Source organism: Myxocyprinus asiaticus, chromosome 16, assembly GCF_019703515.2.
Source record: "Myxocyprinus asiaticus isolate MX2 ecotype Aquarium Trade chromosome 16, UBuf_Myxa_2, whole genome shotgun sequence".
Taxonomy (NCBI): Eukaryota; Metazoa; Chordata; class Actinopteri; order Cypriniformes; family Catostomidae; genus Myxocyprinus; species Myxocyprinus asiaticus.
The window spans coordinates 37,088,786-37,115,449 of NC_059359.1; the positions used below are offsets into that span (position 1 = coordinate 37,088,786).

The window sequence follows — 26,664 nt, forward strand, 5'->3', positions numbered from 1 at the left end:
CTTTTCTCCTTCCAGTTCTCGCTCTCTCTCACTGTTGCAACCCTTCATCCTCCTCTCTGCATGTGATGGCCTCTCTTTATTCATCTCACTGGGCCACATCATCCAGATAAAGAAAAGGACCAAGTATTCATCTTTCTTTGTGAACTTTTTGGGATCCGTGGGATACTTTTTGGGAGACCTGGATTTCCACCAGTCGTCCAGTGCATCGGCGTGTCTATTCCCGTTTCCCAGGAGAAGGGTGAAAGCATGGGCCTGGTCTGGATAACAGTGGCTGTTTTACTTCTGTTTTTGAAATTTGTGAACTGCTCAGGAACTGGTAAGAGTGTGATTATCTTAAGCAGTATTAGTGCAATGGACTGTTGTAATAGAATTTGAGCTCTTAATAGTGATCAAAGCTACTAAACACAGACGAATACAAGAAAACAGAGGGATAATAGTATTAAATTATACAAATGGTTATTGGTTAATTTTTGATGCATTGGATGTTTTTGGTTTGAATGTAACTGTGGAATTATTACACTGTAGTGACTGTATTTGTTATTTCAGTCTTCATAGTTTTTTCAACTGGTATAGCATGCCGTGAGTAATGCCAAGGTTGTGATACTGATAAAATAAAAGTGTATAACTTGTAATGTAGACTGTAAATGTGAACTGTAAGTTGATTTGGATGAAAGTGTCTGCCTAAATGATAACAGAGATTACAAAAGAATTGTTTCAATCAGACTAAATCTGTTAGAAATTCTCTGAAAACCACTGAGACCCTGTTTTTAACCCTATTGTATTCTTTCTTTTTATTTTTAGCTAAAGAATGGACATATGCAGGTAATAATGCTCTTTATTTTATTCCTATTGCCACTTGCGTTGATACTGCTGTGATGATGTTTTCATACAGTAAATAGCTGATATAGCAGATAGATATATGTTTCTTAGAATTACTTTGTTTTGTAATTATTTGGTTGTGCATGACAAAGACATTTTGGTAAGAGAAAATCATTTAAATTCACTTTTCAATTTTTTTCATCAAGCTTAACTTCTCCAATTCTCTATCTCTTTTTCTCTCAAATTCTCTATCTCTGTTATTTCCAGTTTATTTCTTCCATCTCACAAGCTTCACACACTCACACTGAGAGAGAGAGAGAGAGAGAGAGAGAGAGAGAGAGTATCAGCAGGTGCAAATAGTTGCATATAAGTAGGAAGCTTAAGAATGAGTGTTTTCACTTGATACAGAAGACTTGAATGGATAGCATGATGAAGAATAGGAGACTGCTCTGCTTGGTGCATGGACACACACACACACACACACACACACACACACACACACACACATAATATATGCAGTATTGATCACTGTTTACCAAATAGACAGAGACTTCATTGTCATATCCTTTTTGTCTGAATATAAAAAAGAAAACTTGAATGAGTAGAGCTAAAATATAAAATGCAGTAGTTTACATGGCATCTGTCTTTTCCTACATAGTAATACCATTTCAGGGCAACTCTTATGACATTCTTAGCATAATAAAGTCTTTGGAAAAGCTTATTTGGGCATATTTTGTATTGCAAGTGCTAAATTCTTAAGGCCTAATAAGCATATCCCACAAAAATACACAACAATCTGAAAGACTAACTGTATGTGCCAAGTGTGCCAAGAACATGTGCAGGTCATATTTCACAAAACAATATAAAAATAAAATAAAAAAAGAATAAAGAAATTACATTTTGCATTAAAGGGATATTTCACCGAATTCTCTCTTCATTTACTCACCCTCATGCCATCCCAGATGTGTATGACTTTCTTTCTTGTGTTGAACACAAATTAAGATTTTTAAAAGAATATTTCAGCTCTGTAGGTCCAAATAATGCAAGTGAATGATGGCCAGAAATGTAAGGTCAAAAAAGCACATAAGGGTAGCATAAAAGTAATCCATAAGACTCCAGTGGTTAAATCAATATCTTTAGAAGTGATATGATAGGTGTGGGTGAGAAACAGATCAATATTTATGTCCTTTTTTTTTACTATAAACTTTCATCCCTGCCCAGTAGGTGGCGATATGCACAAAGAGTGTGAATTGCTAAAAACAAAAGCAGAATGTGAGTGAAAGTGGAGATTTATTGTAAAAAAGGACTTAAATATTGATCTGTTTCTCACCCACATCTATCATATCACTAATCATAATCCAGATATGGATTTAACCACTGGAGTCATATGAATTACATTTATGTTTGTTTTATGTGATTTCTGGACCATCAAAGGTCTGGTCACCATTCACTTGCACTGTAAGGACATACAGAGCTGAAATATTCATACACATCTGGGATGGCATGAGGGTGAGTAAATGATGAGATCATTTTCATTTTTGGGTGAACTATCCAATTAAGAAATGAAGCCTGGGATCTTTAAGATTTTTTTTACATTACTGTGAAAAATATAATCCAAAAAAAAAAAAAAGAAAAAAAAAAGAAAATATTTTGTAAACAATTGCAGAGTGTTTATACAGTACATTATGGTATTTGTTGTATTGTCATTCATTTATGCTGATTTTAATTGGAAAAATCTTTGTATTTCAGTATTGTATTTTTATTGTAATAATATATATATATATATAAAATCTTATGAGAATAAGCATTGAGAATAATGGGAATTGAAAAAAAAAAGAAAGAAAGAAAGAAAGAAAGAAAGAAGAAAAGGGTCAAAATCAAAATATCCAGATGAATGATAATTGCATGAGAATTGTGTTAGGAAATGTGCTTAATTGTCATGAATGCAAAACATATTGGCCCTTTAGGCAAAGTATACATATATTTACATACGTATTTATGTAACATGGACACCTGGCATAAAACAGCTGGTATGTTTTTCAGAGCTGTGTATGTGAGTGTGATTTCTGAACAGAGTTTACTGAGTAAGTGATGCTTTGTTCCCCATCCATGCTTAGGACAGCATGTGAGAGGTAAACTGGCAGAGGCTTGGAATATGTGTCTTGCAGTTGTCATAGAGATCACCGTGGCAACCGCAGATCAATGAGGGTAACTTTCCCTCCCCCTCCCAATTTGAACAGGGTTTGGGGGGATATACTCGATGAACAGTGAAAATGAGCGGGCCTTTAATCCCTGTGTACACACAATTCACTTGGCAAGTTGGCACCTAGCTGAAACACTGAATTGTGTGCAAAATTATTAAATTATTGTGCAATAAAAATATTTATTTTTGTAATCTTGCTAATGATTCTTGATCTTTGCTAATGTTTTGCTGTTTTCTGTCACTTTGTTCCCCTGTTCTAGTTACACTACACAGAACTTTTCTGCATTGAAAAACGTGCTTGTGTAGCTCATGCCTTTGCAACAATGTGTCTACTCATTAACTTTGCATGACTAAACACCTCACTATAAGCTTTCAGAACATGATAACATGATGTAAATGTATCATTCTACAATTGCAATGGCAGATGTCACTTACTCAAAAGTCAATGTGCAATGAGCTCAATTTCTATAGAAATCCAGATATTCTGTTTATCCATATTTTTAAAAGCATTCGCAATACTCTAACTCAAAATAGTATAAATTATCTTTTTATGAATATTTACAATTGTTGTCATTTTGAAAGTCTCTTGAAATGTCTGATAATGTAGTCACTGTTCTATTATGCAGCTGAAGCATTTTATAGTTTATAAAAGTAAAAAAAGTAGCAGAAAAGCTGTTTTTTTGTAAAATATAGTATCTTTTACATAAATTGAAAAGTAAAAAAAACCAAAAAAAACATTGTTTGTAAAAACATCTTTAAAAAGACATGAATAGCCATGAAAACTGTCAATATTTTTTTTTAAAGGGGTCATGAAATGCTCTTTTTTTCTAGTTTTATTATCTTCCCTGAGGTTCACTGATAATGTTAGTAATTTTTTTTTTTTTTTTTTTCATTAAAACAATACTATATGATCATTTTGCACCCTGTCTCTGACCCTCTGTTTGAAACGCTCGGTTTTGGCATAAGCGCTTCCTTTAAACTGTTCTGTTTGACTAACATTGTGCAACCCCTCGAATAGAGCCATTTTTGAATCTCAATAGGACGAAACTGAATAAGCAACAAATTATTATAAATGTCAGGGTTTACACATAACGCACATCCACCACATTGCATCCGAATCTATTAAAATGTTCATCTCAAGCACAACTGTTAACACTCTGTCTACACCGGACACGAGAGTCGCATCAATAGCAATAGAACCCATTATAATCAATGATGCTGTCTCCCATGGAAGCATCTATTTCGGCGTGTTGTGCCGTCAGTAAACAGATGTCCCGTTCCATTTTGCGCTGCAGGCAATGGTGTTACTACTGCCAACAACACAAATAAAAGGTTGAAAGTTTGTGTCGAAAGAGTAGACAGGGTGTCAGCTCCATAAACTATCACACAGTCATGACATATGAAATATTCATGAATGAGACCGTTTACTCATGGTTTTTGCAAAAGCGTCCAAGTGTTTTTAACTGTCCCATCCTTCATTAACATTTTCTTTGCAAAGCTTGAATTGTATTATGACTGGTATGATATGAGCCAAACATACAATCCACCCTAAAATACGCTGAAGACACATCCACATCCAGTTTCCAGTATCATTCCTTCATGTTTTCATACACAAACAACTAAAAATAGCACAGATGGGCGAAAGAACGCGTCCGTGACAGAGAGCATCTCCTCTTCAGAGTTGTAACTTGACACTGCATCTTTTAAAAGCAGCCCGAGATATGTATTGAGTGGTCAAAGACATCTGTCTGTGTATGTTTATGTAGAAAAACATTTAAATCCAGACAGGCACATGAAGATGTCCTCTGTAAGTGCACTTAGGATGAATCTCCCATGACAGGCCCCATTTCTCTGCTCTTCACATGTGTGACTGACTCTGAGCACCAGTGGGCGGGGCCAAGGGTGCAATGACGGAAAAATAGGCATTTCATATGCAGATGTATTTGGACCTTGTGACGTCACAAGTTCCACAAATTCCAAATGAGCCGTTTTTGCAGCTTGGTTTAAATAAATGCTCTTCTTCTATTAAGGAGGAAGTTTTCAGTTCTGAAATGTACGGTATGTCTTTATAGTAAAATGATCAAAAGATCAAGGAAATTTTATTCCTTATGCCATTTGAATAATCAGTGGTGATACCCAGATATTTATGATAGGTTGTTAATAAAAAATTATTTGAAAATATTTAACAATAAAGAGGAATTAAGATCAGTGCTAGCATTTTTTGTTTCTCACACTTCTGTGGCATGCTTTTGTGGTTGTGTTAGGTGCTGTGGGCCAGTCAGAATGGGCTGAATTTTTTCCTGACTGTGGTGGCTCTAGTCAGTCACCCATAAATTTGGATACATCTCACACACTGCATGACCCAACATTAGTCCCCGTGCAGCCCCTGGCATACAACCAACCTGGCAATAAGCCCTTCATCCTCTCCAATAATGGCCATACAGGTAATGCTCTATCTCACCCACTCAGAACAGTCACCGGTTTTAGATAAATACGCAGACTCCTAAGCTCTCTGCTAAATCCTTTGCTGCCAACCTCACAGTTAGTTAGCATCACACTTGGATGGATTATATTCAAACATTTGCGTGATCATTTAGAAAAGAAAGTGGACCCAAAAAGTAAGCATGTATATGGACACTTCAATCACACTTAAAAATTTAGCCTATTAATGTCAATGCATTATAAGAAAAGAACAAATCAAACAACGTTTATAAGAAAGATAGCACAAGAATACTTTTCAAGCAAAACATTTCACAATAAGAAGTCTGATATGTTTAAATGATCAAACAATATATACTGTTAGTAATATAATATAATATAATATAATGTAATATAATATAATATAATATAATAATAACTTTGTGGGTATGAGCATGTATGCTGTTTGTTTTAGCTGTCTTCCAAGTATGTGAATTCTAAAGGTCCCGGAATAGTCACAGCGAAGTTCTTCTTCGTCCTTCGTTCAGAGCCAAAAAGAAGTTCGAAACAGCTGAACAACGGCATAAGGTTTGCAAGCATTAAGACACCGGCCACACTGCTGAGGGAGGTGTTTAGAGGAGCATTTAAATATGAGGATGCACAAGACTACATGTAAATCCTTAACAAATGTGACATTGAAATGTGTTACCAAAGCCTTCATTCCTCATTTTATGAGTAGACTTCACATGAGGTCAGTAAAAGAAGGTTTTTTTAACCATTCTATGATGATTTAAATAAATATACAGGAGCAAGAACAAATATGTGAACCCTTTGGAATTACCTACACTTGTGTATAAATTTATCTTAAAATCTGGTTTATTCTTCATCTGTTAAAATTATGAACAAACACAATCTGTTTTAACTAATAACACACCAATTATTGTACTGAGTTTGTACACACTGAATACATCATTCAAATTTTCAATGAGTAAGTTGGAAAAAGTATGTAAACCCTTAGGCCAGTGACGTCAACAAAAGCTATTTAGAGTCAGGAGTTGGCAAACCTGGCATACAATTAATGAAATGAGATTGGAAATGTGGGTTAGAGATACTCTGACTAATAAAAAACACTCAAACATTTTGAGTTTGCTATTCACAAGAAGCATCTGCTGATGTGGACCATGCCCCACAAAAGAGATCTCAGAAGACCTACGATCAAGAATTGTTGCTTTGCATAAAGCTGGAAAGGTTTTTCAAAGTTATCTCGAAGAGCTTAAATATTCATCTGTCCACAGTTAGAAACAATTTAGAAGATTTAGCACTGTGGCTACTCTTCCTAGAAGTGGCTGTCCAACCTAGATGACTCAAGAGGCACACAGCAGAATGCTCAATGTGGTAAAAAAAGAACCCTAGAGTAACAGCTGATGACTTAAAGGAATAATTAGAACTGGTTAACATCTCTATTCATAAGCCTACTATCCGGAAAACATTAAACAGGCATGGTGTTCATGACAGGACACCATGAAGGAAGCCGCTGCTTTCCAAAAAAACATTGCTGCTTGCCTGAAGTTTTCCAAAGACCACCTAGACCCTCCACAATGCTACTGAGAAAATGTTTTATGGACTGATGAATCTAAGGTTGAATTTTTTGGGAAGAACTTGCAGCACTACGTATGGCGTAAAAAGGGCACGAAAACATCATCCCAACTATGAAGTACAGTGGAGGGAGCATCATGATTTGGGGCTGCTTTGCTGCTTCGGGGCCTGGACCACTTGCCATCACTGGGGGAAAAGTTATTCCCAAATTTATCAAGATATCCTACAGGATAATGTCAGGGTGGCTGTGTGCCAGCTGAAGCTCAGTAGAAGTTGGGTGATGCAGCCGGACAATGACCCTAAACATCGAAATAAATTCACTACAGAATGGCTTCAAAAAAAGAAGTCAGAGTCCAGACATTAACCCAACAGAGATGCTGTGGAATTACCTCAAAAGAGTGGTTCACACCAGACATCCTAAGAATATGGCTGAGCTGAAGCAGTTCTATAAGGAAGAATGGTCTAAAATTCCTTCTGAATGTTGTGCAGGTCTAATCCGCAGCTACCGGAAACACTTGGTTGAGGTTATGCTGCCAAAGGAGGATCGACCAGTTATTAAATTCAAGTGTTCACTTACTTTTTTCCACAGAACTGTGAAAGTTTAATGGGATGTGTTTGATAAAGACAAGAAAGATTATAACTGTTTGTGTGTTGTTAGCCTAAGCACATTGTGTTTGTCTATATTTGTGACTTTGATGAAAATGAGATCATATTTTATGACAAAATAATGCAAAAAAAAAAAAAAAAACAACAACAACAACAACAAAAAAATACAGCTAATTACATCTTGCCACTGTATATGCATTAGATAATGTTTAATTTGTCTTTTTTACATTCTACATTCATAGCACTAAAGCCCTAACATGCTATACGCATCCATAATATGCGCCGATTACACTCTGTTATTATAATTTATGATGACACTGATACTACTGCAAAGATGAGTGTATAAAAGAGTGCTAATGGGCAGAATATGGCAAAAGAATGATGATAGGCATATCTTACTTTGGGCAGATGTGTGAATGGCTTTTAACTGCAGATGGCACATGAGTGAAGGAGAATATCAAACAACAAAGTGAATGGGCAGATATGATTCCTTTTGTAGACTACTTAAACAAACAAACAAACAAATAAATAAATAAATAAAAGGAAAATGTCTCTACGCGAATGATTGTACAGATATAGGAACATTTGCACCAGCTTGCTAATAACTCATGTTGTCTGATCTTAACTGACTTAATCAGAATTAACTGTCGGCCTCAAGGTAGGTGGAGTTTCAGGTCACACCTATCGATGATGTGGACCAATGGCAGTAAGAAGGTGTTTAGTAGCCGGTACAAAGTTTTTCCTGAAATTTTGCCCTGGCAAGCCATTACGAACCACCGAAACAAACTCAAAAACACCTTTGTTTTTGCCAGATTTTGTTCTAAATGATGTCAAACCCCTTCGTTTTTTCGATTTCGTATGAAGTGTACCAGGGCCTTAACAGTTCAGACTCTCATAAGCCTCTAAATCTTCTCACAAACTTTTTGTTCTCTCTTTATTTCTCAAACAGTACAGATGACACTGCCGCGTTGGATGGGAGTGGCTGGGTTGCCATTGCATTACAGTGCTGTACAGCTGCACTTGCACTGGGGTAATGGAGTGGGCGTGGCCACTGGGAGTGAACACACAATTAATGGGCTGAGCTCTTCAGCAGAGGTGTGTGCTAGTACATGTGTATCTTCAACCACATAGCCTCTTTCCAAAACCCTGTCCTTTCCAAATCGGCAAACCCTGTGGGATATTCAAATTAAAATGGCTTAAAGCAGTCTTAAACACAAAAATGTGTTTAAACCACTAAGTGTGACCTCTGTGATTATCAAGCTGATGGTGGTTATGCGTTTACTCTAATAAAATCAGGTCAAGTGGAATTCACTAAATAAAATAAATTCAAGGTGATTAATCAAATAAATATAAACTTCTGCCTCCACGTCACTCTGCACATGTGCCATGCACACAAACAATCTCACACAGCACCGATGGAGCAGGTGGTGTGTGTCGCAGGGTTTTGATTTTTCCAAAGGCTCTGGAGAACATAGTAGTGGACCTTTGACCATTCCCGTCTCTGTGTCTCCAGTGGGATGGAGATACATAAAGGAAGATGGGATGGGCTTTGAAAGGAACTGTTAGATTATAGGTAGTGCATAATTGTAAGTGTATATTAATGTTGTATTGTTGAATAATGGGGTATTTAATTAAACATAATCAATTAAATTAGAATAATGTGATATTTAATTCGATTTGTAATTACTGTATACCAGTGATGTTGCCAACCCTTCATTCTATTGATCTACTCTTGTATGTCTATGTAGTCAAAGAACTGGCACAATTTATGAAGACTAACTGATTTAGATTTACAAAGAATTTTAGTGTTAAACCAACCATTAAAACATTTTATTGGAATAATGCATTATAATACACACTCTCTGTGTCTCTTGTCTATCAGCTCCATATTGTACATTACAATGCAGAGTTTTATGCAAATATGACAGAAGCTAAGACACAGGAGAACGGCCTGGCTGTATTAGGGGTTTTGATTGAGGTAGGTTATCTACAACTTCCATTAAATTAGTATTAAAAAATGCAATTTCTACTGTTACACTGTTTCTTTATCTTAATTTATTTGTTGCTTTCTCAGGCAGGTGAGGAGACTAACCAGGCATATGGTAGGATTCTCAACTATCTGGATCACATCCGATATGCAGGTAGGTGTTTTTGTGCCTGTGTATACACATGTGTGTACCAGTGATATTTTACTTCAGCGATTCAGTTTCTTCATATAATAAGTAAATAATCATACAAGAACTTTTTCATATGCCATACTTTATCACAAATTTGACAATCAAACTTTCAAATGTTTGTTAATCAGCAGACCCAGACAGAAATGGCTGATTTCACATTTTCAGTGCTGATTTTGGGAAAATCTGCAGAATTCTGTGAAATGAATTCAAGCACAGTAAAATGAGCTGAAAGGAGTACAGTCTTATTGATAGCTAAAAGCCTAATCAAATTAGCCAAAACACACAAGGGGTGTGCAGTGTTGGGTAGTAATAGAATGCATGTAATCTGGATTACATAATCAGATTACATTTTTTTTCGTAACAATTTCTATGAAGCCAAAATGTATAATTCATTGTAAAGGAATTATAAATGCATTATAATGCATTCATGCTGTCTCATAATACACCTTATAATATGTTACAACTTCTCATAAATTATTGTAATTACAGTTATAATACATTATATAATACTTAACCTATTCATAGTTATACCTTAAATAGTCTAATACCTTATATCACAGTTGACATCCAATTTTATCCATAGATGTTGTAATGTAATTGTGGTGTCATGCAAAAGCAGCATAGTGTCATCAGCCATAAGGCTTTATGATGTGATCATATACAATTATAAGTGGTCTCAGCCTGCTTTAACTAAAGCTACAAAAGCAATTTCTTATATACAGCCATAACATAAAGGTTTAACACACAATACATGTTAGGCTTATAAATTATATAAAAAAGGCACAAAATACAAGACATTTTGAAAGATAAAGAAATGTTTTGTGCTTCCCAACAGGGTGTAATTTCAGTGGAACTTAGGCCATGGAATATAATGAAAATATTTATTAAAGCTTGCAAATATATGAAAGTATATAATAACTATTTTACAAGCTTTACTTGTAATGTCTTATGACCTCTAATGGATGTTTATAAGAAGACATTGCTTTTGTCACTTTACTTAAAGCATACCTAATACAGTATATATATATATTACAAATATGTATATTACACTATGACTTATGCTGCTAAAATTTAATGTTGGTTAGAGTATAATACATTATACTCTAAGATATGTATAAATATGACAAGGTATGTATTATAATTGATTATAATTGTGGAGACAATTATTCATGCAAAAATATAAGATATTATAAGGTGTATTATGAGACATCACAATTTTATAATGCCTTAACAGTGCATTATAAATATGGTCTTCATGGAAAGTGTTACCAAATCTTTTTTTGTGATGGATTACATGGTTACATTTTTTATTACATTACCAATCAGCTAAAATACTGTGAAATTTACTGATTATACTCCTAAATTTTAAAATACTGGTCTGAGCCAGAGCCTAGAATATGTGCGATAGGCCTTGCAAGGTAGCACTACACACATTTAAGTCCCGTTCCTCATATAACTACATACAAAATATCTTTCAAATAGAAATGGTGATAAAATAATTGAGCAATTAAATTATATCCATTGAAAGACTCCACATTCAATCTTAAGAATCTTAAAGCACTATTAATGCACTTTTGCATTTGTAATGGTTAGTTTTGATAGTTTTGATTACCTGCCCATAATTAGACACTCTTCTATAAAAACATTTTGGAGGTGTTGGTCACATGCAACTTTGCCAAGGTCTCACAATGGTAGAAAAAGAGCCTGTCCTAGGTTAAGACCACTTCTCATGAATAAATCTGAGCAGGCACTAATCATACATCTCTAAAAGATATACAGTACAGAGAGACATGAACTCATTATTCAAATTTATAAAGAAATTAAATTTGTGTATACTGTGTATATATATATATATATACATATTTCATGCTTAAAAAAGCATTTCATGCTTACTCATGTTTAAAGAAAGCAGTGTGAATTGGTACTTAATAAACCCCTTATACTCTATGGTCTCCATATACATAAGTCAGGCATATGAGGTATCATTTGAAAGCTTAGCATCTGAACTTTTCAGAGATAATCACTTTTGCATTATGTTACTTGAAATAACAAAATAAGGCCTCAAAACATTCGCATTGAAATTTAGCGCCCACTAGAGGTAATGGGGAAGAAATATTTATAAAAAAGTCCTTCACATAGCACATAAATGGACAAGTCATATATCAAATGAAAGCTCCCACTCTCAGGAATGGGACTGTACAGTTAATTTTGGTGCCCTAATACCACAGTTCGAAAGATTTTCAAATGAATCACAAAGTGAAATATGATTTCTGTAAGTCTTCAAATACAAATGTCTCTTTTATGCCCCGATAACTGCTGCTGTGAGCCCCAAATAGCTAAAAACTTTATATCTGCTTTTACCTTATCCAATTTTATATCTTAGATGTCCAGAACAAAATATGCCATCCAGAAGGAAAAGCATCAGCATGCAAAACAAATGATCAGAAAATATGTTTTCGACTATTGATGATAAAATGTTTTATATCATCGCAAAGGGGAGGATCTAGATTGAGCTTCTAGTCCACTTAGAGGCTAGGATATTAAAAGAAACAACAAGGGTAGAGCTTTTAAAATTGAGTGTGAAAAATGGCATTCGGCAGCCCAAAAATGCACCAGAGTTTATATTCAGAATTAATGATTAGATTACACATGCTATATGTAATCCAAAAGTAATCCATCCATAACATTTCAGAAGTGATCTACCCCTGAGTGGGGATGTAGAACTTTGTGAATGACGGGTGTTGGTCCTGCTAATCAGCTTAAAAGAAAGAGAAACCCCAAAATCATATTTCTCGCATCATTTACTAACCATTGTACCATCTCAAACTCATATTACTTTCTTTCTTCTGCATGATGCATGATGTGTGTTTGTCCATTCAATGCAAGTCAATGGGGTCCAAATCTTTCAAGCTTCAAAACAGATATAAATGCAGCAAAAAGAGGGGTTTAATCCACATCTTCTTAAGCAATGCGATTGGTTTGGATGAAGAAAATAAACCAAAATGTAACTCTTTTTTCAATATAAATCTTGACATCTGTAGTCTCCTTTATGCAATCATGATTTGAAGCTCGATTACACTTCCTCACACTTGATGCATGCTTGAATCATGTACATGCTCTGAACACGCTCTGTGCATGCGTCAAACGTGAGGAAGTGTAAAAGAGCTTCAAATCATGATCAAAACTGCAGATGTTAAGATTTACAGTCAAAAAGGAGTTATTTTTTGGTTAGTTTCTCATCCAAATCTCTTCAAATGACATGGATTAAACCACTTTAGTCATCTGGATTACCTTTGTGCTACCTTTACCTCCTTTTTGGAGTTTAAAAGTGTTGGATGCCATTGACTTGCATTGTAACACACATACATCATGTATTTATAAATGTTTTTTAGTCTGTGTTCCGCAGAAAAAAAGTCATACCAGTTTGAGATGGCATAAGGGTGAATAAATTATGAGAGAATTATCATTTTTGTGTGAACTGTTCCTTTATACATGTATTTGTTTTACTTATGTCCTGATCTGCAGGCCAGCAAGTAGCTATCCCTGCGTTTGATGTAAGGTTACTGCTGCCCAATGACTTGGGCCAATATTTCCGTTACAATGGCTCACTCACCACTCCACCCTGCCACCAGAGCGTCCTCTGGACCATCTTCAATGAGAGGGTTAAAATCTCTCACTTACAGGTACAGAGAGACTGAACGAAGGGACAAGAGATGCAAACTTTTCACATTACAGTAGTTACATAATGGATATGATGCTCTTCTTCTCTTCTCTTCTCTTCTCTTCTCTTCTCTTCTCTTCTCTTCTCTTCTCTTCTCTTCTCTTCTCTTCTCTTCTTCTCTCATTAGCTGATGAAATTAGAGACACTGCTGTTCTCCAGTAAGGCAGAAGCGGCCGAGCCCACAGCTCTTCAGGATAACTTCCGTGTCACCCAACCACTTAACAACAGAACTGTCCTGTCCTCTTTCATTCATGGTAGGAGAGAGATAGAGAGAGAGAGAGAGAGAAAGAGAGAGGGAGAGAGAGGAGAAAAAGAGAGAAGAGGGGAGAATGTAGCTGAGCTTTTTGTTTATGTGATGGCTGATTAGTTTTTCAAAATCTCCTCTGAACACAGAGCTTATTGTAATCATGTGATTGTGTGCTTGTGTGTGTTAATGTGAGTGTGTGCAGGGTGGGTAAAAAGAGAGAGACTGATAGAGCATTACAAAGCAGTAATAAGAGCTATATAAGAATTAGTGCTGTCAAGTAACATTAAACGTTTACCAAAGTCTCAGTGGGAGTTTGACTAATTGAAAGAACTAGTCTACCCATAGGTTGCATGTTCATTGCAATGGGCATTAAATCTCTTAAACTTTCCACAATGTTAATCTGCCGGTACTGTGGCTATCCACTTTGCTACAGCAATCGTGAAGCTGTGTTCACGATTCACGTTAGGGCATCAACACCAGCGCAGCTTTGAAATCCACACGAGAAGCGTTTGCAGACAAAAACGTTTCATTCTGCGCTTTGGTGAGAGTTAAGACTTGGCGTGCTTCTGTGGCAGAGCTCCGCTCAAATATTTGCTCATGTGCGATTGCTCAACTCCAATGCAAGTTCAAAAGTCATCGCTCATGAGCGAGAGCGATGTTGGAGCGGAGCGGCATGAAATGAGAAACATTCTTGATCATTTTTTTATCCCTCGTCATATTGGCATACGACCTAATATTTCATGGCATAAATAACAACTACACAAACAGTGGCTTGATTTTGGCTACTTTAAAAAATATAGCTTTGTTCTCTCTGCCCTATTTGGATGTGGTTATTTTATTTGGGGGCATGGGGTAATGTAACAGCCTAATTACCAGAGCTTCTCATTGATTTCAGTCCTGTGCTAATCATTCATGTCAGTAATTTTTCTGGACTTTTTGCAGCCTAAGCGTTCCCGCACCGGAAAAAGATAATAGCGTCTTTTACCTATCAAACGCTCTGGAAAAATAACCCGTTTTTCTTATCCCGTGCGAATTGACATGTTGGTAAAAAGCCAGTGAATCTGCACTGTTCAGCCTGTGAACCCTTTAACTCATTGTTTCTAAAGTTCACCAAGTGTCTGAAGTGGATGTTGGTCATTGAGAAGACACCAGAAAATGTAAAACACGCTTCAAAACTTCATCTAATGCTGGCTGTTGCGTTTGGACTGATGCATGAGAAACAAACAAGCATTATTTATTTTGATTAGGAAAATTAGAAAAGGACACAAGTACTAATTTTGTGATCTGAGCAGAGTGAAAGGGGAAATTTTTTTTTGAGCCCCGCGTTTCGTAACTTATAGTATCTTCCGGAGGAACAGATAAAATTACATAATGTGAAAAGATTGTCTATATTTTTAATTCAATGGTATACTGTAGGATTACTGGCTTGCTAATGTAACCAGTTCTGTTGTATTTTGCCAGATATTCCAGTAAATTTCTTCTAATAATCCCAGATACATATGAACATGTTTAATACTTACTTCATAATTAATCAGCACAGCTAAATAGCATACATTTTCTGATGGGTCAGTTATGCATGACAGCAGTGTGTACATGCAGTCGACACTCTCATCTCTGTGATTTATAAAGACATCGCTTATCCTGTGCGAATCGACTGTAAACCTTACAGATGTCTGCGGTAGAATTTTAAAAAATAAAAATTTACTTTACAGACGTATGTCCAGGAAACTACTCTGTGTTGAAAACTGCCGCCACCACCAGATATTTGTCAGTGTAGAAGCACACACATATTAATATTAATAGTCCCATTTGGGCCTTGTTTTGTACAGCAAATAGCATTAAGAGGTCCTTTTCCATCATCTTATCACTGAAGCGCTGTTGTGTGTGTGTGCAGAGATTCTTTTATTTACTGATAACAACCTACACAGCTCTATCATAGGAGAGAGCGTAACAGTCAACTAGCATGTTACACAGTACAGTCGCGTTATGCTATTTTAGGCTAAGCTTGTAGGCTAGATTGGTAGAAGGGCTCTGGTGTGTTGTGATGTGTGCATCAGTGTAATGGTTCCGGATGGACACATTACAAAGGTTCCGCCCTTACCAACATGTGTTTATGTTGTATTAACGGTAAATGCGTTAATTGCGATTAAGAAAAATTAACGCATTCAACTTTTTAAATTATTCACATGTGTTAACACGTTAATTCTGACAGCTCTAATTAATATACTTAAGTAATTCAGAAATTTGTAAAATGTTGCCTATTTAAATAAGTGTTATATGGGATTTGATCATTCAAACTCTCTTTCTCTCTTCCAATGGAATTCATTTTAAAGTTCAGCCAAATTGTAAGAGCTGCTTGACAGGAAGTTCACCAAAAAAAAAAAAGAAAAATCTGTCAATTACTTACTCATGTCATTCCAAAACATATGCTGCCACTGTATTTTATCAGTGGAACACATAAGGAGAATTTGTAAAAAAAAAAAAAACCTTCAATGTGACCTTGTCTGTCAAGCTCCAAAAAGGAGTACTTTTGTAAGACTAATTTTATGGTACTATTTAGGATGTTTTTTTGTCCTTTTTGGTGCTTGACAGACCTGGTAACCATGAATAGTCATTGTTAAGAGTTGCCGTGAAGAATTTTCAAAAATGTGAATTATATGTTTCATTAAAAAAAATGAAAGCATACAGATTGCAATGAATTTGTTTTTAACCTAAAATGTTTTTCATGTCGTATCATCAAAATTAACTAGTTTTATTCAAGTCAAAAATATGATTTAACATCAATAAATCAACCTGAATACATTAGGTTACAGCAACAAAACAAATTTTAAGGATTAGATCAGGTAGGAACAGCTTCATTATGGAAGTATATTAATGACAAATGTCTCTGAAACAAAAAAGCACAATGAATTGCACTAATTGAAAAATAAACGCATTGCAGTAACATTGCTTGCATTTTTAGGGGATGCAATTCCATATGGTTATATTTAAGCTGTGATTATTTCAATTGAAACATTTTGCATTACAATTCATCATTAAAAGTTTTATTATAAATATTCACCTTCCAAAATTCAGTTCCAAAAAATGCAGTTAAAAAAAAAAAAAAGTTAACTTTATTATTCAACAGGTAATGTTTGGTCCATTAAATTTCACTTTGCAAATTCGCCTCTAAAATTTCAGTGGTTCAGTGGACATTGCAGTAGAGTGCTGATACACAATCTCCATTTGCCACTACTAGGCTTCACCACTATGCAATCAGGTGTTGATGAAGACCAAGAGTAACATGGAGAGGACCTGTACAATTGCCAGTTTTGATAAACCAATTAAACTAACTCGACAATAAACTATAAAGACATTTTAAACAGTTTCTTCAGTTTGACACAGCACTTTACTATGCGCATCATCTTCTGTTTTAATGTACATTATCTGAGTGACCAGCTTAAATATAAAACTATGTGAAATTGCAACACCAAAAAATGCAAGAACTGTTAATACAATGCATTTATTTTTCAGTTACTGCAGTTCAGTGTGCTTTTTTTGTTACACAGACATTTGTCATTAATATACTTCCATATCCTTAAGGTAACTATTGTAGTTTACCAATTGGAATGAAATGAGGATGAGTAAATAATGACAGAATTTCCATTTCCTTTAAATATCTGTTTGTGTCATTTTTAATGATTTAGTAATTTATGTTTCTAAAAGAATGAGCAAAGTGTTTATGCTGGGTCTAACCGCCACCCCCCCCCCCCCCTCTTTCTCTCTCTCTCTCTCTCTCTCTGTTTCACTCTATAGTTTCGGCTAAAATGTATACAACAGGTAAGAAAGTCAATATTATTTATCAAGCTATTTCCTTTGTTATCACTTCCAAGAGCTTTATCAATCTTTATGCTGATGTTTGCTCAATTATTGCAATTCTCTTGATAACTTTATCTTCCTGACTCTGTCTCAGGTGAAATCATAGCCATTGTGATAGGATCTCTGTGTGGATGTGTAGGGTTGGCTGTTATCATCCGCTTCATTGTGAAAACCATTCGGTAAGAATATCTACCAACCCACACATCTCTCATAGGTCTAAAAAAGCCGGTTAGAGATGCTGAGTTATGTAATGGCCTTCAATAGTTTTGTACGTGCTTATTTACACACACGGTCATATGCACTTTATTCAAAATATGCCAAGAATGTGTTCTGAACCGTGATAAAACTGTATGATCCGTGTTTGAAGCCTCAAATAACTTCCTGCTTTTCAGTCTTATCCAGTTTTAATGCTCACCAACTTTCACCCAAAAGTACATTATTGTGGGTTTCAGCAACAGATTACATAAAAGCATGCACTTTGCAGTTGAGGTTATTCAATTACTGTAAAGTGTTTGACATAACAAGATGACACTCTGTGTTTTATATGGTTAGAAAAAAATGCCCTCATTGAGGTAAAAATTCCCCTGAAAATCAACACCATGGTTTAAATATTGTTAATTTCTGACACTAATTTCCTCTTCACAAAGAAGTTGGTTTGATTCCTGTGTTCAGGCTTTCCATTCTTTTACTGGGTTTACTTCAGCTCAGAAATTACATTTGAATCTGTATTTATCCCAAAAATGACAAGAAACTAAGAAGCAATCTTGAATCATTCATCTGGTGTTATAATTTTGTGGTTAATCCCACATCTGATTCTAAATCAATGAATCATAATAACATGTAGTTTAGATAATAGAATCATGTAGTTTGTCTTGTTTGTCTGTGTTCGTCTTTACCATATCATATTTTGATCGTGTTTGTTTATTATTGTTTCATGACTGGTCATATGATTGTGTCTCCTGGTCATATGACAGCTCAACGTCGAGCTGGGATGTCCTGCCAAGTATCCGACCTGCACCTCAGCACAGGTCATACACTTCAATGACCTCCGATTCATGACCTCTAACCCTAGTAACCACCTCAAATCAACCATACAATCTAAAATCACATATATATATATATTTTTCATGTAAACCTAAGAATAATTAGCCTGAATCACACATTTTTAGTTAACCCATTAAATTGGTTGTTGTATAAGCAAGTAAGCTAATTTGATTTATATTGCATTATATAAACAAAAATTATAAGCCTCAAAACAAATCAGAGGAGCAAATTTTTACCCAGACTCATTGTGCACTGCACACACTCAAAATTGTGCATAATGTTCTGTTTAACTTTTGAGTAAAACGAAAAATGGAATAAACATCACCAGGTAAAACAAACTCATTCACAAGCTTTACAGATTGTTATTAATCTTAGTAAATATGAAGTCTGATGTATAATTTTCGTCTTCTTTTGGGTTTAGCAGATACCTTGCACTGTTTTATGCACTCCTGCTAAACACATAATTACACTTAACATAATGGGCTCAATTATTTTATTTTGTTTTAGCTGTGTATGTCACACAGTCTAGCTACCCTTATACTTGTTACCTATCATATCTCAGTGCATGTCATTTAAAGGGATAGTTCACCCAAAAATGAAAATTCTCTCATCATTTACTCACCTTCTTTCCATCCCAGATGTGTATGACTTTCTTTCTTCAGCAGAACACAAATGAAGATTTTTAGAAGAATATTTCAGCTCTGTAGGTCCATACATTGCAATTGAATGGTGACCAGAACTTTGAATCTCCCAAATCACTTAAGTTAGCATAAAAGTAATCCATATTTTTTAGAAGCGATATGGTTGGTGTGGGTGAGAAACAGAACAATATTTTAGTCTCTCTTTTTTTAACCATAAATCTCCACTTTCACTTTCACTTTCACATTCTTCTTTTGTTTTTTGGCAATTCGCATTCTTCATGCATATCACCACCTACTGGTTGGGGCCAGTCAAAGGTGGAGATTTATTGAATAATTTTTAATTATTGATCTGTTTTTCACCCACATCCATCATATCGCTTAAGAAGATATGGATTTAACCACTTGAGTCTTATGACTTACTTTTATGCTGACTTTATGTGATTTTTGAAGATTCAAAGTTCTGATCACCATTCACTTGCATTGTATGGACCTAAAAACTGAAATATTCTTCTAAATCTCTTTGTTTGTTTTCAACAGAAGAAGAAAGTCATACACATCTGGGATGGCATGAGATTGAGTAAATTATGACCAAATTTTCATTTTTGGGTGAACTATTCCTTTAAATTTTTCACCAATGCATGCATTTACATGTCCATGTCTTTTCACCTAGACCAGCAATCACTCTGACAGAACAGAGAACCTTGTTCTAGTCTTGGAATGCTTTACCTCATGTGTTGTTTACAGTGGCGTAGATTGGGGGGGGGGGTGGTGGATGGGCTTGCAACGTGAGGCATTTACATTTATCAATTGATCATGGTATAAAAATATGAGTGGGGGGTGGGTGGGGGGGGGGAGGTTTGGGGGGGCTGCACTTGCATGTTTTGATTATTGGTTGGGGGTTACCTGTCTTCCATCCCCCCCAGAATCTACGCCCCTGGTTGTTTGTCTAAGAGACTGAAATATTATGAAATATCCTGTTTATAAATGAAATGTTATTTGAATTATATTGTGCTTTGTGCTTAGGCAGATCATTTTGATGCAATAGCACCCCCATCTGTTTTAAAAAGCAAATTACACTGAAATAACTAAGACAACAAAAATGTACTCTGTTTATTTATTAAACTAACCAAAGCATTCAAATTACATATGTGATTTTGTTTTCACCCTACAGTACAAAAGATATGGCAAAAGAACCCAAACAGGATATGGCTTTAAAGACGACCTCTGACCCAACAAATCCAGAGGAAGCTACTCCTCAGCCTGAAACTTGACACTAAACCTTCCATGTGTATCATGACCTTTTTGTCTTGATGAGAAAGCATAGACTTTGCATCAGTATCTCCAACTATCTTCTTCTCATCTATCAGTAAATCTTTAACTTGTTTTGAAAACATTCTTCTTAATTTGCACCACTTTCTCACTTGAGAGACCAGAGTCTCTCTCTCTCTCTCTCTCTCTCTCTCTCTCTCTCTCTCTCTCTCCACACTGTTGTTATATATTAGTTAGGTTTTCTGAAAATTCCCTCTGTGCTAATTATGACTGTGAATTTCACTTGTACATTTTATAAATAAAATAGTAATTTACTATAATGATATGATGACCACCCCCTGTGGTGACATCTGTGTTGTATGTTGATTATTATTCTATAATTTATGGGCAGATATCGAAACACTTAAAGGGACAGTTAATCAAAAAAATTAAAATTCACTCATCATTTACTCACCCTCACGCCATCCCAGATGTATATGACTTTCTTCTGCTAAACACAAACAAAGATTTTTAGAAGAATATTTCAGCTCTGTAGGTTGATGCCAGTGAATGGTGACCAGACGACCTTTTAAGCTCCAAAAAGCACATTAATGCAGCATAAAAGTAATCCATACGACTCCAGTGGTTAAATTAATGTCTTCTGAAGCAATATGATAGGTGTGGGTGAGAAACAGATCAATATTTAAGTCCTTTTTTACCATTATTTACCATTTTTTTACAACTCTCACTTTCACATTCTTCTTTTGTTTTTGACTATTCGCATTCTTCATGCATATTGCCACCTACTGGGCAGGGAGGAGAATTTATGGTAAAAACATCATCATTTACGTGAGATTTTCATTTTTGGGTGAACTATCCCTTTAATTCGTTCCAACTCTTTTCATTCTTTCATTGTACATACAGTATGTGTCAGCTTTAATTAACTTTTTATTATTTAAGGACAACAATGTAACATTTGTAGCAGCCAAAAGGAAATAGAATCATTTAATACAAATAGTGCAATAGGAAATAGTGCATAGCACTTACATAAATGTGTGGTAAGACCATAAACTTGCAATACTGCAGGGGGTTCACCATTTAAAAAAAATAGTTAAGAAGCTATATTCAGCTAAATGTTTTATTGTCCCTCCCACATTAAAATGTTGAATTTATGGGGGCCTGGGTAGCTCAGCAAGTAAAGATGCTGACTACCACACCTGGAGTCACAAATTTGAATCCCAGGGCGTGATGAGTGACTCCAGCCAGGTCTCCTAAGCAACCAAATTGGCCCGGTTGCTAGGGTGGGTAGAGTCACATTGGGTTAACCTCCTCGTTGTCGCTATAATGTGGTTCTTGCTCTCGGTGGGGCATCTGGTGAATTGTGCGTGGACGCCACGGAGCAATAGCGTAAAGCCTCCACACACATTATGTCTCCGCGGTAACACGCTCAACAAGCCACGTGATAAGATGCGTGGATTGAAAGTCTCAGACGTGGAGGCAACTGACATTTGTCCTCCGCCACCCAGATTGAGGCGAGTCACTACGCCACCACGAGGACCTAGAGTGCATTGGGAATTGGGCATTCCAAATTGGTGAGAAAAAGTGAGAATTTATTATAGTGCACCAATTTTCATGTTCAATGTTCACTGAAAACAAGTAAAAAAAGTTAAGTATTAAAAAGGTTTTATTTAATAAAACAAAAACTTTTGTTTAAAGTCCCAACGTCCATGCCCTTCAGATGCAGAATAACAACATGTTAATGTATAATTGGATACTATTGTTCTTGCCACTTAATCAGGAATATGTTACATTTTAGTCTAATTAACTATAAATAGTCTGGTTTAATAAACATCACGTTCATCCATTTTCAGAACCACTGCATAAATATTTTAGTAAAATAAGAAGTTAACAAGAAAACATTTAAGGCCTCAAACTTTAGTCATTCATATTTAAAGGAATACAACTCTGTTATTTAATTTTATTTTAAATTTTGTTTTTATTTGCACTTTGGGTTAAAGCTTGTGCTAACCACTTCCTGTTTCTGAGCCTGAAAACAGGTATTATTCAGGAATGGGAAGGCTGGACACAGATTAGGGCATCCATCCGTCCATCCATCCATCCAGTATGTGGACACTTAAAAAATGTGTGAATGTCATTACATAACAAAATATTAAAGCAAGTAGCTATTATAAAAAGCAAGTACTTATTTTGAAAAAAATGAAAATAATATATATATATATATATATATATATATATATATATATATATATATATATATATATATATATATATATATATATATATATATATATATATATATATATATATATATATATATATATATATATATACACACACACACACACACACACACACACACACACACACACACACACTTTTCAAGCAAAACATTTCACAAAACGAGACTTGTGTGTTCTTCTGGGCCAATATAACCCTGAGACTGGATACTCATTCTTAGAGCATATTTTAGCCTTATTTATTTTCCCTAAGAATGTTTTTTGAGCAGAAAACAATGTCATGTTAAAATAATTTTTAATTTAGAAATATCGCTAAGAACTACATTTCAGTTTAGGATTTGTTATTAATGTAAGAAGTAAAATGACAGAATTGGTTAGAAGCCTAAATTACTATGTATATTTCAGTTATGCACCATTGCTTTTTCCTACACACACAAACAGCATATTTGGTAGTTTCCTCTTTAGTTTTGCTGAGCACTATAAACTGGTGGGAGCCAATCATATAATTGCTTTCTGAGTCTTGAAGAATGACTCAAATTGTGAAAGTAGTTTGGTTCCTTTTTGAAAAGCCCCTTTCTACATTTCTCCAGAAGAAGTATCAGAGACCAATGAAACCAAAACATTGAAATCTTAGAAAATTAAAAATGAAAGCCCACATGTCTGTGATTATTCCTGACATGCACATTGATTTGATATGTTTTAATAATATGCACAAACATACTCTGTGTGTGTTAATTTATACATATTGGAATGAATATGCCTGGAGAACACAAAAAGTCAGATTGCTAACCACCATCATTGCAAACACATTGTGGAGAACCTCTCATGGTGATATCTGCTCTCTTACTGTAAGCTGATAAACCAGCTGTCAGAAATATTCGGTCACAGAATAAGCCTAAATGTCACAGGTGGTTTGCAGGTACAGTATATGTGAAATCTTTTATAAGACATTGGTTCCGTCAATTTAGGCAGTATTTTAAGGCATTACAGCCCCTAAAAGTTCTAAATGTGTTCCATTTCTGTTAGGAAGATGCCTTCGAAAGCTGCTTATGACTCAAAAATAGCTCTTTAGAAAAACTTGATTCAATTGTGGACAGTGGTTCCACTTGTTTGAAATTGGTTTTATTAACCTAAAATTACTATGTAAACTCAACACAAACACTTTGTGTAGAAAGAACCTAGTTGAATTGGGTAAACCCAACAAAATTAGATGTGTCAATGTAACTCAGATAAATCTCTATCATTTCTTTATGTACTGACAAGTGAAAGTGAATGTTTGCATGCTAAATACATGCTGACTGGAAGCACTACAGAGTGTAGTTTAGTAACTATGCTATGGTTACCACAGCAATTAATCAAAAATGCAAACAATCAACTCCATGTGTGACATCTACCTGTCCTCACTGTTAGCTTTTAAACAGATGTATTAGCATACGTTCAGTATGAACATTTGGCAAAACATATTTCTATGGAATATACTTTTTATCAAAGATAATGACTCAGACCTTCTATGCAATGGAGCTCTGTTTATACAAAGTTTACATACTTCTGCTCTTCTCTGCAAAACCCAGAGGAAGTGGCGCAATGCTCCCAAAAACTCTGTTTTAGATCAAGTGCATTAGTCATAAAAACTAAATTTGATCAGACAACCCCTAGCTCTCATTATTATCTGTGTTCATTGCAGCTTCTTATCAACTGAGTAATACAATCTTTTGCCTATTTTTTGTATAGCAGTGGTGTGTCATGAACAGGAACACTTCACTTCTTTTAAGGACAGGGATGGTAACCATCGGTACCCTACACCTGTATCCTGCATCACCCAGGTGAGGTCATATCATATGTTTATTAAAGTACATTAAAGTCATCTTTATTAGTCAATATTTAAAGTGTCACTTTGCTTTTTTCTTTATAATCTTCTCAAAAGTGTGAATAGGACATTAGATGATGAACTACATACTGAAGCACAATATGACTATTATGGCTACTATGAAAGTATGGATCCATCTGCGTTCTCTCCCTGTGATTATGGAAATCATGCAACAAGCATCCTCCCCATGTTATACTCCCTGTTTTTCGTGGTGGGTTTTCTGGGTAACATGCTGGTGGTCTGGGTGCTCTTGATGGGTGTGAAGATGAGAAGCACGACAGACATCTGTCTCCTGAACCTGGCTTTAGCTGACCTGCTGCTGGTCTCCTCCCTCCCTTTCCTGGCACATTATGCAAGAGACCAATGGATCTTTGGAGGGTTCATGTGCACTATGATCCTCAGCGCCTACCACATTGGATTCTACAGTGGGATTTTCTTCATTGTACTCATGAGTGTTGATAGATACTTAGCTGTAGTTCATGCTGTGTTTGCTTTGAGAGTAAGAACCAGAACATATGGGATCTTAGCCAGTGTGGTCATCTGGATCATTGCTGTTTCAGCATCCTTTCCAGAGCTGATGTACCTGAAAATCAGTTATTACAATAAAACAGAAAAACACTGTACAGCTTATCCCACAGATGATACAAATTCTAACCATTCTTCAAAGACTTTGGGTATCTATAAGATGAACATTTTAGGCTTAATTATCCCACTCATTGTAATTGGATTTTGTTACTCAATGATTCTGAACAGACTCCTAACAAATCGCTCTTCCAGGAAGCCGGCCATTCGCCTTGTGATTTTGGTAACAGTAGTGTTTTTCAGTTGTTACACTCCGTACAATGTTGCAGCTTTTGTGAAAGCCTTAGAGCTTAAAGAACTCATAGGGCACTCATGTGAAAACAGCAAGAGAATCACTCTTAGTCTGCAGTTTACAGAGGCTGTGGCTTACTCACACAGCTGTCTGAATCCCATTCTCTATGTGTTTGTGATTGAGAAGTTTAGAAGGCATCTGTTCAGACTTCTGTACAAGACACCCTGCAGCAGACTACAGTTCATGAAGAGTTACTTTGCACAGGCCACAGGATCTGTTTATTCACAGACCACAAGTGTGGAGGAAAAAGCTACAACAGCAGTGTGATTTTAATAAATTGGTAATCAGTAATTTTGGATCTCCCAGTATTGTTGCAGGGAAGATTTTACATGTTGGGGAACTCTTTTGAAAATAAATAAATAAATAAATAAATAATAATAATAATTAAAAAACAACCATACAGAAGTACCAGTGTTACAGCATCACCCATGAGCAACCATTTTCATTTGTGTTGGCACTGTAGAAATGTACTATTCGCTGTCAGCCATAATAAATATTTTCCTAGAATGAAAGCATCCAATTACAGTGGGTTATTGAGATAAATAAAAATCAAATGAATAAAGTCATTTTCAGCTGGTCATATGATCTCCACAACATGTTGACACTCATGACTGTCCATCCAGCAACATACTCTATTTGTAGAATAAAGAAGCTTTTTCTGAAAGACTGATATAACTAGAATCATTTGCGTAACTACCAGGCAAGTGAGTAAAAGGTTGCAAAATGTCAATGTTTTGAATCACAACACTCTAATCATGCAGAATAAAGAATACTTACTTGTGTCATAAAGCTGCCCGTTGGCAGAAATCCTTAAAAAACTCCTGCCAACTCCTTCACAATCAACTCTAGTTGTTTAAATACAAAGTAAATACAGCGTGCACGTGCAAGCAGTGCATTCCATTGAGAAGTGATCATCCCTATGCCATGTTCCTTTCAAGGATTTTACCCTCCACTATGGGAGCTACAGGTGTGTGAAAGGCGTGTCGCTTAAAAATAATGGTCATTCGGAACATGCTTTTTTTTAAGTCATTCTTACTGGAAATTCTGTCTGGAACGACCCTACAGCAAAGCTACCATGAGTTTTCTC

The 26,664-nt window shown here is 35.5% G+C and overlaps 2 protein-coding genes across 4 annotated transcripts; both read left to right on the top strand.

Annotated features, from left to right (window-relative positions):
* Nucleotides 1-9: 9 nt before the first annotated feature.
* ca14 (carbonic anhydrase XIV) lies at nt 10-20,882 on the top strand. 3 transcript variants are annotated; one of them, XM_051721909.1, is made up of 12 exons: nt 10-316; nt 802-822; nt 5,287-5,466; nt 8,592-8,737; nt 9,525-9,620; nt 9,717-9,783; nt 13,345-13,502; nt 13,668-13,794; nt 17,583-17,606; nt 17,740-17,824; nt 18,620-18,673; nt 20,502-20,882. In XM_051721909.1, the coding sequence occupies exons 1-12, from the start codon at nt 247-249 to the stop codon at nt 20,599-20,601; spliced, it is 1,128 nt and encodes a 375-aa protein (XP_051577869.1). In that variant the 5' UTR covers nt 10-246; the 3' UTR covers nt 20,602-20,882. The 3 variants fall into 3 exon arrangements, with proteins under 3 accessions (XP_051577869.1, XP_051577870.1, XP_051577871.1); XM_051721910.1 differs by lacking the exon at nt 18,620-18,673; XM_051721911.1 differs by lacking the exon at nt 5,287-5,466.
* A 3,393-nt stretch (nt 20,883-24,275) lies between these two features.
* Nucleotides 24,276-26,195, top strand: LOC127454119 (C-C chemokine receptor type 5-like). The gene is made up of 2 exons (XM_051721093.1): nt 24,276-24,659; nt 24,761-26,195. Exons 1-2 carry the CDS (start codon nt 24,580-24,582, stop codon nt 25,842-25,844), a joined length of 1,164 nt encoding a protein of 387 aa, XP_051577053.1. The 5' UTR covers nt 24,276-24,579; the 3' UTR covers nt 25,845-26,195.
* The last annotated feature ends 469 nt before the right edge of the window (nt 26,196-26,664 follow it).

Bases quoted from the DNA above. Each gene is read 5' to 3' on its own strand.
- ca14 (XM_051721909.1), top strand. From the start codon at position 247: ATGGGCCTGGTCTGGATAACAGTGGCTGTTTTACTTCTGTTTTTGAAA. The intron at 9,621-9,716 runs GTAGGTTATCTA...TTGCTTTCTCAG, and splicing joins TATTAGGGGTTTTGATTGAG to GCAGGTGAGGAGACTAACCA. The intron at 13,503-13,667 runs GTACAGAGAGAC...TTCTCTCATTAG, and splicing joins TTAAAATCTCTCACTTACAG to CTGATGAAATTAGAGACACT.
- LOC127454119 (XM_051721093.1), top strand. From the start codon at position 24,580: ATGAACAGGAACACTTCACTTCTTTTAAGGACAGGGATGGTAACCATC. The intron at 24,660-24,760 runs GTGAGGTCATAT...TCTTCTCAAAAG, and splicing joins CTGTATCCTGCATCACCCAG to TGTGAATAGGACATTAGATG.